Source organism: Sapajus apella, unplaced genomic scaffold, assembly GCF_009761245.1.
Source record: "Sapajus apella isolate SASKATOON/1434 unplaced genomic scaffold, GSC_monkey_1.0 scaffold10, whole genome shotgun sequence".
In the NCBI taxonomy this organism is placed as follows: Eukaryota; Metazoa; Chordata; class Mammalia; order Primates; family Cebidae; genus Sapajus; species Sapajus apella.
Window position 1 is genome coordinate 4,441,575 of NW_022436950.1, and position 14,334 is coordinate 4,455,908.

The 14,334-nt window shown below is 46.4% G+C and overlaps 1 protein-coding gene across 12 annotated transcripts in view; it reads right to left on the reverse strand.

Annotated features, from left to right (window-relative positions):
- Positions 1–14,334, reverse strand: part of AGAP1 (ArfGAP with GTPase domain, ankyrin repeat and PH domain 1) — a 616,003-nt gene that overhangs the window by 254,887 nt on the left and 346,782 nt on the right. The window contains exon 10 of one of the 12 annotated variants that reach the window (XM_032277598.1): positions 7,038–11,634. The exons of the other annotated variants lie outside the window; for them this stretch is intronic. Coding sequence (XP_032133489.1) covers positions 11,476–11,634 — 159 coding nt within the window. The 3' untranslated portion in view covers positions 7,038–11,475. Of the gene's footprint in view, positions 1–7,037; positions 11,635–14,334 lie in introns of those variants that run through there. 12 annotated transcript variants of the gene reach the window in all.

Sequence of the window (14,334 nt, forward strand, 5' to 3'; positions counted from 1 at the left end):
AGCTATAGAGTCAAAACTGAGGACATCAGGCAAGCTTTGAAGCAGATTTGTATATCTACGTAAAATACTAACAAGTCTTCTGCATGGGAGATGTGTCCTTTCTCTCCAACACACACTTTTAAATACAGGAACTTCCCGAAAGACACACTCCCCTTGTTTCCCTTTAGTTTCTCTTTTCCATTGCTGGCAATTTTTCATCCACCTGACTCTGCAGTGCTGCCAATGCTCAGAGTTCCTTTATTTCCGAGTTAACTCTTCCCCTAGAAGTTCTCATCCACAGCTGCAGACATCACTACCCGGTGTCCCACTGGTGGCACAGCCTCAACCTGAACACCAGGTGTCCCACCTCACGCCAGGGCTTCCTCCCACATTGCTACCTTGCCCTGGAGAGCGAGCTGCAGCTAACCACATGCTCTCCCCACCAGGGCCTTCGATGACCTTGGGCCCAGGAGGCCCACCTCACGCTGCCTCCCTGACCCCAGCCAGTGTCTGTCTCCTGGTCAGCTGAAATCATCCCTCGCTCAAAGAGGAGGCTGTCCCTGGACTTTGTACCGTCCCCCAGGGCCACCATTAGCCACAAGTGCCAACTGAGGACTGGATGGGAGGCCAATCCCAGCTGAGAGCTGCTGTATATGCAAACCACACACCAAATTTTTAAGGTTATGCAGGACAAAAGGTAACTTCTTATACTGACTGTATGCTAAAGTGATCCAACATTGGATATACTGGGTTAAATAAAGCATATCTAAATAAATTTCAGATTCACTGTTTCCTTTCACTTTTTCTAATGTACCTACCCCTGCAAAATGAAAATGACATTGTGGTTCACACTGTGCTTCCATCTGACAGGGCTGTCCGGACCACGTGGGGTCCCCCTGCAGTCTGGCTCCTTAGTTGGTAGATCATGAGCTTAAGGATAGCAGGGACCATTCCCGTCATGCCCATAACCTGGCAAATAACAAGTGTTCAAAAAGTATTTGATAAATGGATTACTGAATGATTCTAACAATTACCATGAATGACAAAAAGTTTCATGGAAGTTAAATAATTGGGGAAGGTAATATAACCAGTGAGTAGTAAAGGCCTAACGTGAATCCACATTGTCTGTGGGCTCCAAATCTTATATGGTAACCACACATACATGCCCTGCCCTCCACGGTAGAGTGGATTATAAATAGCACGCACACACAAGATCTCGTTAGAGACCAAAGCAACCCAAAAAGCCTCAATGCATGCACTGTGAGTGTACAGCACTATCTTGGATGAGAAGAGGCATAAAGAACACACCCAGGGCTGCCCTCAGGATCCTGACATCTATTACGGAAGTTCAGATGTGCATATGGTTGGTGACGGCAATTCAGACATGGACTAGAGGTTCTCTGGAGAAATGACAAAGATTACTCACTTTCTTCCTGATTAAAGAAAGAAAAAGGTGGGCCGAGTGCATGTGGCTCACTTTGGGAGGCTGAGGCAGGTGGATCACGAGGTCAGGAGATCGAGACCATCCTGGCCAACACGGTGAAACCCCGTCTCTATTAAAAATACAAAAAGTATCTGGGCGTGCTGGTGCATGCCTGTAATTCCAGCTACTCGGGAGGCTGAGGCAGGAGAATCGCTTGAACCAGGGAGCTGGAGGTTGCAACGAGCCAAGACTACACCACTGAGCTCCAGCTTGGCGACAGAGCAAGACTCTGTCTCAAAGATACAAATAAAAATAAACACAATAAAGAAAGAAAAAGGTTTGTGCATACAAACAGCCATGTGTCAATTTTAGTCTTAAAGACTTAAACCAAGAATAGCTAAAGGGCACCTGGGACAGTTTGCAAGTGGGCTCCCACTTCCCTACCTCACAGTGACGGCAGGTGGCGACTGCAACGCTGAGCCTCAGAGGCCTTCTCAACACAGCACTCCAGGCAGTCTCTGCTACGGAGGAGAACCGGCACAGAAAATGCGTCCTACACCTGGCCCTCATCTCCAGAAAATTCCATGTGCAAGTTTCATTCCGAGCAGCACAAATACTTCCTTATACTAGGACTACACCGCCAGCACTTTGATGACAATGACAAGTACCACCACCACTGCAACTACTAGCAGTAATTCACTACTATGAATAATTTCTTGGAAATTTTAATACCATCCTGAACGAATTAGAAGTTAGAAAATAAATTATGCTTCTGGAAAACAAAGTGCATTGAATGCGGGTCATGGTCCTGGGCTGAGTGTGCACAGAGCCATGGGTGAACACTGGGACGGCAGGGCCCCGTGTGGTCTCATACGCTCTGTGTTCTTTCTGAGACACACACTCACTTGCCGGGTGCTAAGGCATCCAGTAGTCCAAGCCGAAGGAGGCACTCCTGCTCTTGATATCTGATGAAAAGAATGAGCTCAAGCAAAGGTGCCCAGGACACTCAGGAACCCCGTGGGGCAGGGTCCCCAATGGTTCTCTTCCTCCCAAATGGGACTTTCAAAGTCGTGTTACATCTAAAATGTCAGAGAGATCTTTTCTACAGATGTCAACATTTCATTTAAGGAAATGCTAAGTTGCTGAAAATGGTGATTAGATGGAGTAAGTGCTTATAGATACAGATATGCATAGAGAAGGTGAAGATGCCCAGAATCACTCCCTGATGAGCAGGAACCTGAGTATCTACCAGAATACCTGTTGCCCGCCAAGGACACATTGGGTCTTTCTACAGACAAGCAGTCAGCTCAACCGCTTGGACCTTCCTGGAACTAAGGAGAGGGAAGAGCGCTGTCAGCACCGCTCCCTGCAAATCACAGGCAGAGGCTGCCCTGCTAAATACAGGCAGTGCATGTGGGTGACGGAGGTGACAGTTAACAGGGGACAGGTTGGATGTGTTTCATTTCCACCAAATGTCCTCTGTGAAAGCCTTCTCTGTTCCAACTCAGAGGTTGAAACAGAGACTGCGTGCTGTTGCCATCAACAAGAAATGTGTTCCCTGATTATGGAGTAGATTCAAATGGTGCCTATGACACCTTACCAATTTAAACACTCTGGAAGAAACGCACAGCAGTGGTCAAAACGGCTGGAAATGACTGCATAAAACAGACCACACCTTATTTCACTCCAAAGTTCCCAAATGCCAATAACCACGTAAAGAAGACGATGAAGTGATGTTGGACAAATCCTCTGATTCATCACATTTTAAAACAACGGCTCAGACGGTCCCTCTATAGAAGCTGATTGTTAATCAGGACAATCTAATGATGAACCACTGCAAATATTGTATCAGCAAGTTAAAAATGGCCTTGTTTCAATGGAAGAATCGCACAGTACATACTATATATAAAGTATTGTATTTCATGCCCCATTTCCTGTAACATATTAGTGAGTTCAGTCATCAAGTAACAATTGTCTCCGCGCCTGGCTCAGATATGGTGGGGGGTGAGAGGAGGGGCGTCTACAGTGGAGAGCAGCCCTTGGAGGTTGATGGCCGTACACAGGGAGAGATTTGGTTCCATTTGTTTTATGGGCCTATCTACAATATTAAATTATTGCACATCTCCGTTTTGGCAAATAATGCAATCATAGTAAATATTTATTTTTTATACATGCTAATTGAACCATCATTTGGCGTGTTGTTCTTGCTTTAATTATTTAAGATTACTCAAAAAGGAACAACTGGATAGCAGAACCTTCCTGTAATTATTTGATTGATTTACTTCATTAAAATGTCAGAAACATTTATTACAAAAAACCAGAATCTGCACTACTGCCATTTCTCTGCAAAGCAAAACACTGGACTGTCTTCAATGATGAGCTTTTGGAACTGTCAGTCATTTGTTATGTTTTTTAAGAATTCCAAGACTGAGAATAAGGTTTACAAGGACAATACTGTGCTTGTTAGATTTCCTTTAACATTATCCTGGACACTGTTAATCAAATACTTATCTGTGATGTGAGACTAGAAGGTTTGGGGAGACAGTGGTGACTAGAAAGCTGTTTGCTTAGAAAAAGGTAATCCTCATATTAAATCTGTAAGCCATCTCCTTGAGGCAAAAAAAAAAAAAAAGTAATTATAATGACGGTTTCAAGTTAGAACAGAGTTAAAGGAAATACAGAATGCACTTACATATTGACTTCCAGCAGAGCTCAGAATTATGCTCTTCCTTTTTGCCTTGAGTGCTAGGATGCTCAGAGGTAGTTATATTTTTAATTTCTCGTGTGTGTTTTCTGGTATAATGTCCTTTCCTTTGTTGCTTGACAACTAGCTTTTTACTGAGTATTTGTGTTTCTTTCAGCGTAAGATACAAGTTGAAAGGAGGAGGAGGAGGAGGAGAAAAAGAAGAAAACAAACTGAGATGAAGGTTTAGCCCCTAAACTTAGCATTACTGAGGACAGAAGAAAGCAATTATGAGACTGGGCTGGGAGGGGAAGGTAACCCATGGGGATGGTGATCCCAGCCTAGTTCCTTTTCAAGAGACATTCGCAGTGGCCATACAACCTCTGCTTGCTGGTGGAAGACGCTGCGCACAGCCAAGAACTGAGCTGTCCTAGAATCAGAGCTGTTTGTTGCCTCTTGCTGCCTGAAGAGGAGCAGCTCCAGGGCGGAGGCATTTCAGAGTCTTTTGAACTGCACACAGTGCTGTGAAGGGCAGGCAACGGCTTTTCAGACAATAGTTCAGAACTTATTCAGCAAAGCTCGATTTTTTTCCTTCAAAGGTTGAAATTTGTTCTACAGATAAAAGTCATGCCTTCGGGAAAATAACTCTAAGGCCTTCCGGACAAACGCGAGTCTCTCTGAGCATCGAGTTACTATTGTGTTAAGGTACAGTCAGCTATGGAAATACAGGTAGAAACGGGAAGCAAGAACTTTTTTTTTTTTAAACTGCTCAGAAAAAATAAGAAACTAGAAGGCCTCATACCAATTAGTCGTTCCTATCTGAAAGCTGCAGATCCAAAATAGTGTGTCATTTTTAGAGGTAATATGCTCCAATTCTGGAAGGGGATGGAACAAAAGGGGGGCTTGCAGATTTCAGGATGGGGGCTCTAACCGGGCCGGTGACAGCCATTTCCCAGAAACAACAGAGAATGGTTCTCTGGTCTTAGCAAACTATTCCTCCTATTTAACTTCTCTTAAAACTTCTTATGGGTGGAGAGGGAGTTAACAAAAGAAACAATATGTATTTAAAAAAAAAAATGCAAGGTGCCCAGAGTACGGCTAATGGAATTTGATGCTGGCTTTAATTTTAATGAAGAAAGTTGCCAGTAGCAACAAAACTGTCAGCAGCTGCCGAGCACCATTAATAAAGATCGGACAACATTAGCGCCCAGCACCAGTACAAAAGGTTCCCCCCGCTTCATGCTGTGCTAAATTGGCTGCCCAATTTTTCTTAAGTGTCCATTCTATTTAGAAGACAATTTATTAATTTTTGCCATTCATTGTCAGTTGACAGGCCATCATTTTGTGGCCCGAATTTTAGATGAAAACTAATTGAAAGACTGGCAGTATTTATGAGGGGTATTATTTGTCAATTACAGTGGCAAATACTCCTTGCTACCACCAACTTTGATGCCCCTGATCTCTGGGTGCGAGCACTGTTACTGCTGGCATTAAAATATGAGTGAGTCTCCCCCAGCTCATCAATTTCACAGGCATGTAGAGAAACCACCTTTCATGTTCTAGGGACCTTTCATGGTAGATGGATACATTATAACTTTGTAAGGGGAAGTACACATCCTGTAATGATCACAGACAATCATGCACACAAAATATCATTCACTGTGAACTAATTCATATTCGTTACTTTTATCATCTCTCAATAATAGTTATTAGTTAAAAGGTCTGTTTCCTAAATTCTGTACGGTTTTAAAACATTTTCCCCCAAACGATTGCATCTTAAATTCAATATGTACAAATAGGATATATACATTCCGCCCATCTATTTGCCAACTTGAAAGCTCAGTGTCTTATCTTAAAAAGAAGGCTGACTTGGCTGGGCACGGTGGCTCATGCCTGTAAAACCAGCACTTTGGGAGGCTGAGGCAGGCAGATCACTTAAGGTTAGGAGTTTGAGACCAGCCTGGCCAAGATGGTGAAACCCCGTATCTACTAAAAATACAAAAATTAGCCAGTCACGGTGGCAGGCACCTGTAATCCCAGCTACTCAGGAGGCTGAGGCAGGAGAATCGCTTAAACCCAGGAGCCAACACTGCGCCACTGCACTCTAGCCTGGGTGACAGAGCAAGACTCTGTTTCCAAAAAAAAAAAAAAAGAAACAAAGCTGACTTTTTATAAGTAAAAATGTTTTTAATCACTAAGAAGCCCTCAGGAACTTTGCAATCAAAAAGTGTGATAAGTATACTTCTCTAAAAATGGTACGTTCATGTTCTATAGCATTATCCTTCCATTTTTTTAACTAATGCTACCAAAACTGTATGCATCTTGGCTATGAATAGTGATCTGCTTACTAACTAACGAAAAATTTAACGAATTACGATTTTATATGCCCAACTTAACTTCCTTTACGTGGTAATGTTGATGATGGAATTCCTTAAAGATTGCTATACAGCCTAGATTATGTTCAATTTGAATTTATATTAAAAGATTTTAGCAATTAAGATACACATTTTCCCAAAGTGGTGATACAAAATTAAATGCTGTACCGTCATGGTATCTTGTAAATTCTCCAGTCCCGTACCAGAAAAATGAAAATCCCCCAGGAGCACCCAGGAAGCAGCCCTGAGTACATGCCTCACACTTGCAACATGGTCAGACAGTTTGGCAAAAAACACGGCACAGGGACTCTGGGAAAACTCTTTATACCCAGTCAATTCCCAAATGACGACTGTGCTACATTCTTACAAGTCAGTTACATAAAAATGCTTCTCTATTAGCTGCTTCCAGGCTTTCCTCATCACCAGTGGACTTTGGACTTACTGCTATACAAAAGCTAGCTGGCAAACCAAGGAAGTGCACTTCTGTGTCACTGCTGTATGGGGTACATGCGGAGAAACAGACAATGTATATACGTGACATGCAACGTATCCACGTTTTTGGTGTACCGACTTTCACAGGTTCTGTTTAAAAAGGAACAGCTGCAATCAGGGTGAAAAGTCGCTCAAAGGACATGCATGCTGTGAGCAACCCGAGGGTCGGGGTCAGGACCCTGCAAAGCAGGGACTCGTGTCTGAGGTCTCCTTGGGGATGCTCGTCAAAGGCTCTACAACAGCGACCCCCAACCTTTTTGGCACCAGGGGCCAGTTTCCTGGAAGACAATTTTTCCATGGACAGGGACGGGGGATGGTTTTGGGGTGAAACTGCTCTACCTCAGATCATCGGGCACTAGAGTCTCATAAGGAGTGTGCATCCTAGATCCCTGGCATGTGCCGTTCACAGTAGCGTTCACACTTCTATGAGAATCTAACGGCCCCGCTGATCTGATGGGAGGTGGCACTCAGGCAATAATGCTCGCCCACCCGTCGCTCATCTCCTGCCGTGCGGCCCGGTTCCTAACAGGCCGCAGGCTGGTACCAATCCGCTGTCCGGGAATGGATGACTCCTGCTCTGCAGTGTAGCATCTCAGGCCCACACCACCTGTGCCTCCGTGGAGATCACCGGCGCTCCAGCTGCTCCAGTGAGGGCACTTCACATGGAATGTCTGACTCCAACTTAAAACAAACCCGGGCCATTAAATACAGTGTGGCTGAGGGTGTGTCTTTATGTTTCTCTACAGCGCTCCTCTTTCAGGCACTGGTCTCACATCTACCACATCCGACCAAACCGCAGCACGGGAACCAAACATGCTCTCAGATACCTGAACTCATGGCAGCGGCCAGTACTCGCAAGAGGCCTTCAGGTGTGAGTGGCAAGCAGGGAACCTCGGCTGAAGTTCTGAAATGTCATGCTAACTTGGGCAAGGGACATTTATGATTGTTGTCCTACATCCAACCCCTGCGCTTCTGGCCAGGACCTGTGACTCTGCATGGGAAGGCACCCTTTCCCATCCTGGCCTGTGTACTCTGGGTCAACGTGTGGTCTAGGCTGAGGCAATGAACCCCAGTCACGGGAACTGATTCAGTACTGGACAGGCAGGTGGTCCACACCGGGCTGCTCGCGACTGATGAGAACACTCACAGGACTTCAGTTTGAGCTCACGGCTGGCTCAGATGTGGAAAGGACAGGAACCTCAAGGGCCCAAGCTGAAGCACACAGGTCATGTGAATACAGGTCCTGACAGCAGCCCCAAGCCAGAGGGATCAGACTCAAGCTGTGCCTCCTCATGGTGCTATTTGGGGTGACCCCCCCCCACTTCCATGAGTCAGATAATCCCTTCCTTATCCCTTTACCAGGCGAATCACATTCTCTTACATGGAAACCCAAATCATTCTGGGTGAATCACTGGGTACAAGAAGAAACTAAAGAGAAGAAGCTATAGTTTCAGTGATGCTAGCTTAAGATGAACATGTAAGACTATTCTCAGTACTTCTGAGACAAGGCTGACCCCCTGGGAATGCAGCAGCCTCCGTGCATCTAGAGACCCCACATGGTAACAAGTCACCTCCTGTAAGGCACGAGGACATGTCCCCACTCACCCACTTGTTACTGTCACTCATTTACCAACACGCAGTCTCCAATTCAAACAAACATCTTCTGACTTGAATTTAGTGGAGATGCTCAGTCTTCCCAGCACAGCGGAGGCAAGAGAATGAGATGAGTAGCCATGTATTTATAATATAAAAATCGAAAGTCCAGGGCAGGGAAGCTGAAGGAAAGATTGATACCCTATATTTAAAGCAGAAATTGCTCTATTTTAAATTTACTAAAACTCAACTGACACGATTTCAAAAATCTACTGAAAGTAACAGTTTAGAATTTGGTTTGAAAAATGATAAATCTGTAACTGAATGAATAAGGACATCTAAAAAACTATAGCAATTATAGTTAAGAATTTCAGTTGACGTTTAGCTTTGAATAAATCTACTAATGAACAATTTTGACATGGCTGTCACACTACGAACTCCCTGAAAAATCAAAGTAACCATTTTCCAGGTAGACTTTTGCCGCTGATCACAAGATGACCTCACGCTTCCATTTCCGTGGCCACCCCAAGGGATGGCTGCACACGCATCGCCACGTCAGTTTTCCACCTGGGGCCTGATGAGACCGGTTTGCGGAACATCAGAGACAAATGCCTTCATCTTTTTTGCCTTTAAACCTTTTCTACTTTTCTTTTCCTTCACGAAATAAGGGTCCATTAGTCACCCTAGTTTAAAATAACTGGCATTACGATGTCAGAAGTAACAAATATAAGAAGCAGACGTACGGCAGGCCCTCCTCTGAAGCATCCTCTCACAAAGTCTGTGTGATGAAGTCAGAGCTGACCAAACGTCCTGGGCTCCCACAGCAGAAGAGATCTTGCTTCTGAAAATACTGTACAGGATACAGACTCCAAAAATAAGAATGAAGAAAGAGTTGTTTCTCATTTGCACCATTAACTCCTCTATGAAAATAATAACAGTAAACAAGTGAAACCAGGGAAACCTGGCCCCTTTTGAGCTCCTACCATGAGAGTACCTGTCACTCCACAATTCACCGTCATCATCAAATGCCACTTAACAGATAAAGCATGTCAAGCTCGGAGGGTAAGAAGCATCCCCAAGTCCACCACTAGTAAGCGGGAGTGACAGCCCAGGCTCCAAGCTGGTCTGGGTTCAAAGCCTCTGGTTCCTACACCCAGCTGACTTCGTGGAGGCCGTCTCTGCCCATGATGTGCTGAAATGGGCTGCTGCAGAGCTGGCTGTTCCTTTGCAGCCACAATAGCAGCTGAGGCTGGAATGAGGCAACCACCTTCCCCCACCTCTGTGAAGAAGGGCAAATAGCCAGCAGGGAGGTGAGCCGGCAGGAGTGGCCCATCTGATGCCAAGCAGAGCCAGAGACGGGCCCCACATATCCCATCTAAGGGGGACAGAAAGAGGGAAGGAGAGCAGGCCCGTAGGGACCCTACAGGACCACAGCCCAGGTTCAATTGGATGTGGGGGAGGAGCGGGGTCTACTCCACGTAATACTTTTTCTCCACGTGACCTTGAACAAGGCCTTCATTTCTCAGCTGTGGCAGGAGCTGACAATGCTTGATCACCGGTTTTCAAATTGGGTTTGCTGGAGGTGACCCCACGAGCCCTGGAAGACAAGGGGAGGCCGAGAAGGGAGTACCTGCCTCAACATGGCAGCTCTGCTCTCTCTAGCTGAGTTATGTGGATGATTTTATCTGGTCGTATAAAGCTCAACCATCCCATGAGCCTACGCATCAACTTCCTTTTTCATACTCAAAGAAAGCCTGGAATGGACATATTTACCACATTTGCTTCATGAAAAAACTTGGAATCATTAGGTATGATTCAATTATGGCATCTAGTATCCGCACATGGGCAGCTGACAAAGCGTCCGCAATAAATAACTAGGAACTTTTGCTGATAACAGTACTACTTAAATTAACTCAGGGCATAGCCTACACTTAAACCCAAAGCAAACCAGCAACTGTCCTTCCTCCATCCACATACACCAGTCTGCCAGCTTCTCATCTTACTTCCTGCAAAAACGAGCTAGTTTGCTCTAGAAATTTCAGCACCTGTAGATGCACTTACACACTTTACTCCCTAAATGAGGCTGAGTAATATATTCGTCTGATTAAATTTTCATTAACATCCAAAATCATTATTCAGGCATATTGTCTGATAAGATAGTCTGGCCTTGAGTCCCCAAATAATTACCATAGGGTGGTCTGGAAAAGTGGTACCTGTCTTGCTAACAAAGAAGAAACCAAACTGCCATTTAATCTATTATAGAATACTGACTGCAGAAGAGGGAAAGAAAGGCTCACATCTTCCTCTCTGCCACATCCCCAGGGTACTGAGAGGTTTATCTGCACCTGCCTGGGGGTTAATTAGAAAGGAACAACTAGAATCACAAGGAAGTCGACATTATTTCCAACTCAGTACCAAGGAAGTCACAACCTTTCCTGTTCCTAAAACAATTCCTCACTCAACCTGCCTGAATCAGACTTCAAATCTTGAGGCAGAGTAGGGAAGCCATTTTTCCCTGTTTTCCTCTCATTCCGTCCATAAAATGCAGTCAAGACAGATCCGCTCCATCTTGGATTTTAATGAATTATGTTTCTACCATTGCTTCTACCCGAAACATGCAAAGTACCAGTAAATGGTTTTTTCTTAAAAAAAAAAAAAAAAAAAAAGTTCCTCAAAGAAAGCATAAACGCTCATGGATTTCCTTCCTTTGTGGACTGAACTGACCGCTATAGAAATTAAGGGGTCTTTTGTGAGTTGCCCAACTTTCTGGAGGAACGCTACATTTCCCCAACTCTCCCTCCCGTAACCTCTTTGTTGGAAGGTGTCAAAGGTCTATCAGAGATGCGCTGAAGTCAGGACAAACCGCGGCAGCCTGCGAGCTATCGGCTGATCTGGAGTTCACCTCTATGTTAACTCCCACCGCTAATTCATCATGGCCTGGACAGCTGGGCTGATTGTGGGCCTACAGTACAATGCACGCTGGGCTGACCACCCCTCGGCCCTGGCCAGGGGGAGGACTGACGGGCACGGGCTCCAGCAGGCCCGAGATAAGTGCTGGCTGTCAGTGCAAGGACAAAGAAGGGCAGGCCCTGGGGAGAGAAAGGAGATAAAAAAAATTCTTCACAACTGCTTTATCTGATGAGGGTTATGGCTAATTAATTATAAACTCAATTACCTAACCCTTACTTCAGCAGTCTCTATTCATTAAGAGATAAAACTTGACTGACGGCTAACTTTCTCTCGCACACATACACACACAGCATGCTTGCTTCAATTTAGTCTCGCAAACACCCAATTTCCTAAAAAGATCTCCGAAGGCACCCATACCTGTCAGGCGCTTGTCAAAAGGCGGCCTGTTTCGGGGTCCCCCCCCACCCCAAGCCCCTTCTGTGCACGCTAGGAGGGCCCCGCTCCCATGCTGGGCACTGGCATTAAAAAGCAAACGCAGACGCAGACAATAGACATTATGCACGCCCGGGCCCCTCTTGGCTGTGCCGCTTGTCTCCGCTGCATTTTAAGTGAATCTTTTAATTTGGGTGCTCAAATTGGGTAATCGGCTACAGAGACGTTTCTTCTCTTCCCGAGTAAATCTTCCCAATCAGAAACGGGGGAGAAACGAGCACTCAGGCATATATTAATTTTAAAAATGAATTTCCATTTCCCCCCTAAATTCTGGACAGGTCTGACCTCCTTTTCAGTTCCTGGCACCTTGTTTCAGAGTCGGCAGCAGCTCACAGGCCCGTTTCATCAATAGGCTCTATTCAGCGAAGGTTGTTAATCTCTTTCACCCTCTCTCCGCTTTGCCCACTTTAATGTATTTTCATGTCTATAAGTTCTTTTAATAAGCTGGGAGGGTCTGGGAGAGAAATACTTCAGGTTTTCTTACTGCTCGTCGCCAAAATTACCTCTGGCGTACTGCAGATGAGATGTGCGAGTTGTGCATCAAAACACTGCGTTTTATTTCTTTTCCTAACAGGAGGCTACCAGAGCCCCCAGATTTAATTTCAGCTCAATTATTTTTATGGCGCGCAGTTAAGACGCGGGTCCCCGTCCCCTTCTTCTTTCTGTTCATGGGCTCCCGGCACTCGGACTTGTATTTCCGGGTGTTCTGGGTTGAGGGCCATACACGCAGAGGTGAGCGCAGAGCGCACTGCCCCGGGCATCCTGGCGCTCACTGGCTGCCAATGCTCCGAGGGGGAAGACGGAGGGACATTGGTAGCAAGGTAATTCCAAGAACACACAACATACCCTGCCTTAAAAAAAAATCCCCAAAACCAGAGCTGTTTTGCCATCACTCGTCTGCTGCACATGGTGCCTTGATGGACGGGCGAAGTTTAAGGGAAAAGGGGTGATGATGGGGACACCTGGGGCCCAGCTGCTTCTGCCCTTTCCAGGAAATGGCCTTGCTTAGTGTGTCCTCTGTTCCATGGCCTCCCAGTTCAAACTCCACAATCTGCAGTGGAGCCAAGTTTCCCTCCCAGCTCCGACACAACAGCAGGCGGGCATTGACGGTCTACGTTCAGCACTGACAGCCTGGACAGAGCCTTCTCAGGACCACTGGCTCCTCCCGTGCACTCTAGGCCAGGTCATGAGCTCAGAGGTTCTGGTGACACCAGCTGCTGTGTCCAAGCTAACACTGGGTCATGCCTAGAAACAAGCCCCCTGGCTCCTTTGCAGCCCAGCACCCTTCCTGTGGGAGTCCTGTGAATGCCAACCTCGTAAACACCAGCCTGGGAGCCACCTCCGTAGGCTAAGCAGGGAGGCTGTATGCAGTGGGAGGATGCTGGGCTGGTCCCGGAACAGCCATTCCCTGGCTAAACCCCCTGGGCAGGTCAGTCAGCCCCTGCCCACCACAGACCACAGTCCCCCTAATGGGCTCGGACCTGGAAACCCACTGCTTCCTGGAATGCACTTGACATGAGTGGGCTGTGGGGTGGGCCAGGGAATTCCCTGACTGGGAAGTACAGTCATCATCCTTGCAAATCTAAAATGTCTGTGAAGCCACCACCCCTGTCATGTGGGATGGCATGAAGATGAAGGGTGGCCACAAACAGGAATACTCTTTGCAAAAGCAGCTATTTCGATGAGGATATACAACAGCTATTCCAAAATGTCCTAAAGCATTCCTTTATAAAGCCCTACCTGCCAGCAGCCGCAGGAAACTCAGAAGCGGCATCGCAACTTCATTTCCCAAATGAGGCCTCTGAAATCAGAGCTGCTCAGAGTGACTTCCCCACCAAGGTGCGTGAACACTAAGGTGGGGTGGCAGAGGCAGCCGGCTGACGTCCTGCTGGGGTGCAGGAGGCAGAGGTGCTGGGACCAAGGAAGCCACGTCATGCACTTCCCTCTGGGGAGGTGGCTCCTTTCAGAACTAAAGAAAGGCCACACATTAGTAGAGCAAGATTGGAAGAGAGGTAGAGGCCAGTCACTCGTGGCGATGGAGATATCCATCGCATTCAGGTATAAGAGACTACCTCGCACTGCTTCAGCTGTTTTTCTGCAGAATTGGAACACGCACATCTTCCTGAGTCTCCACTACTTTGGCTCAAATGCAGCACCTATGTTTTCTAACGCTGTCCACTTACTAATCCACGGTTTGCCTGCATTTGTCCACAGCCCTGGAAGGGGTGCTGTGGGCTGTAGCAGCCCTGGGGCCAGGACACCACGCGGTGGGTGGGAGAGGCAAGGAGACAGGCATGTGTATGCCCAGCATGGGCAGGCACCAGGCCAGACCTGCCCAGGAGGCGTCAACGCTCCTCCCTGCCTTTCCTCTGCCCTGTCGTCCTCCA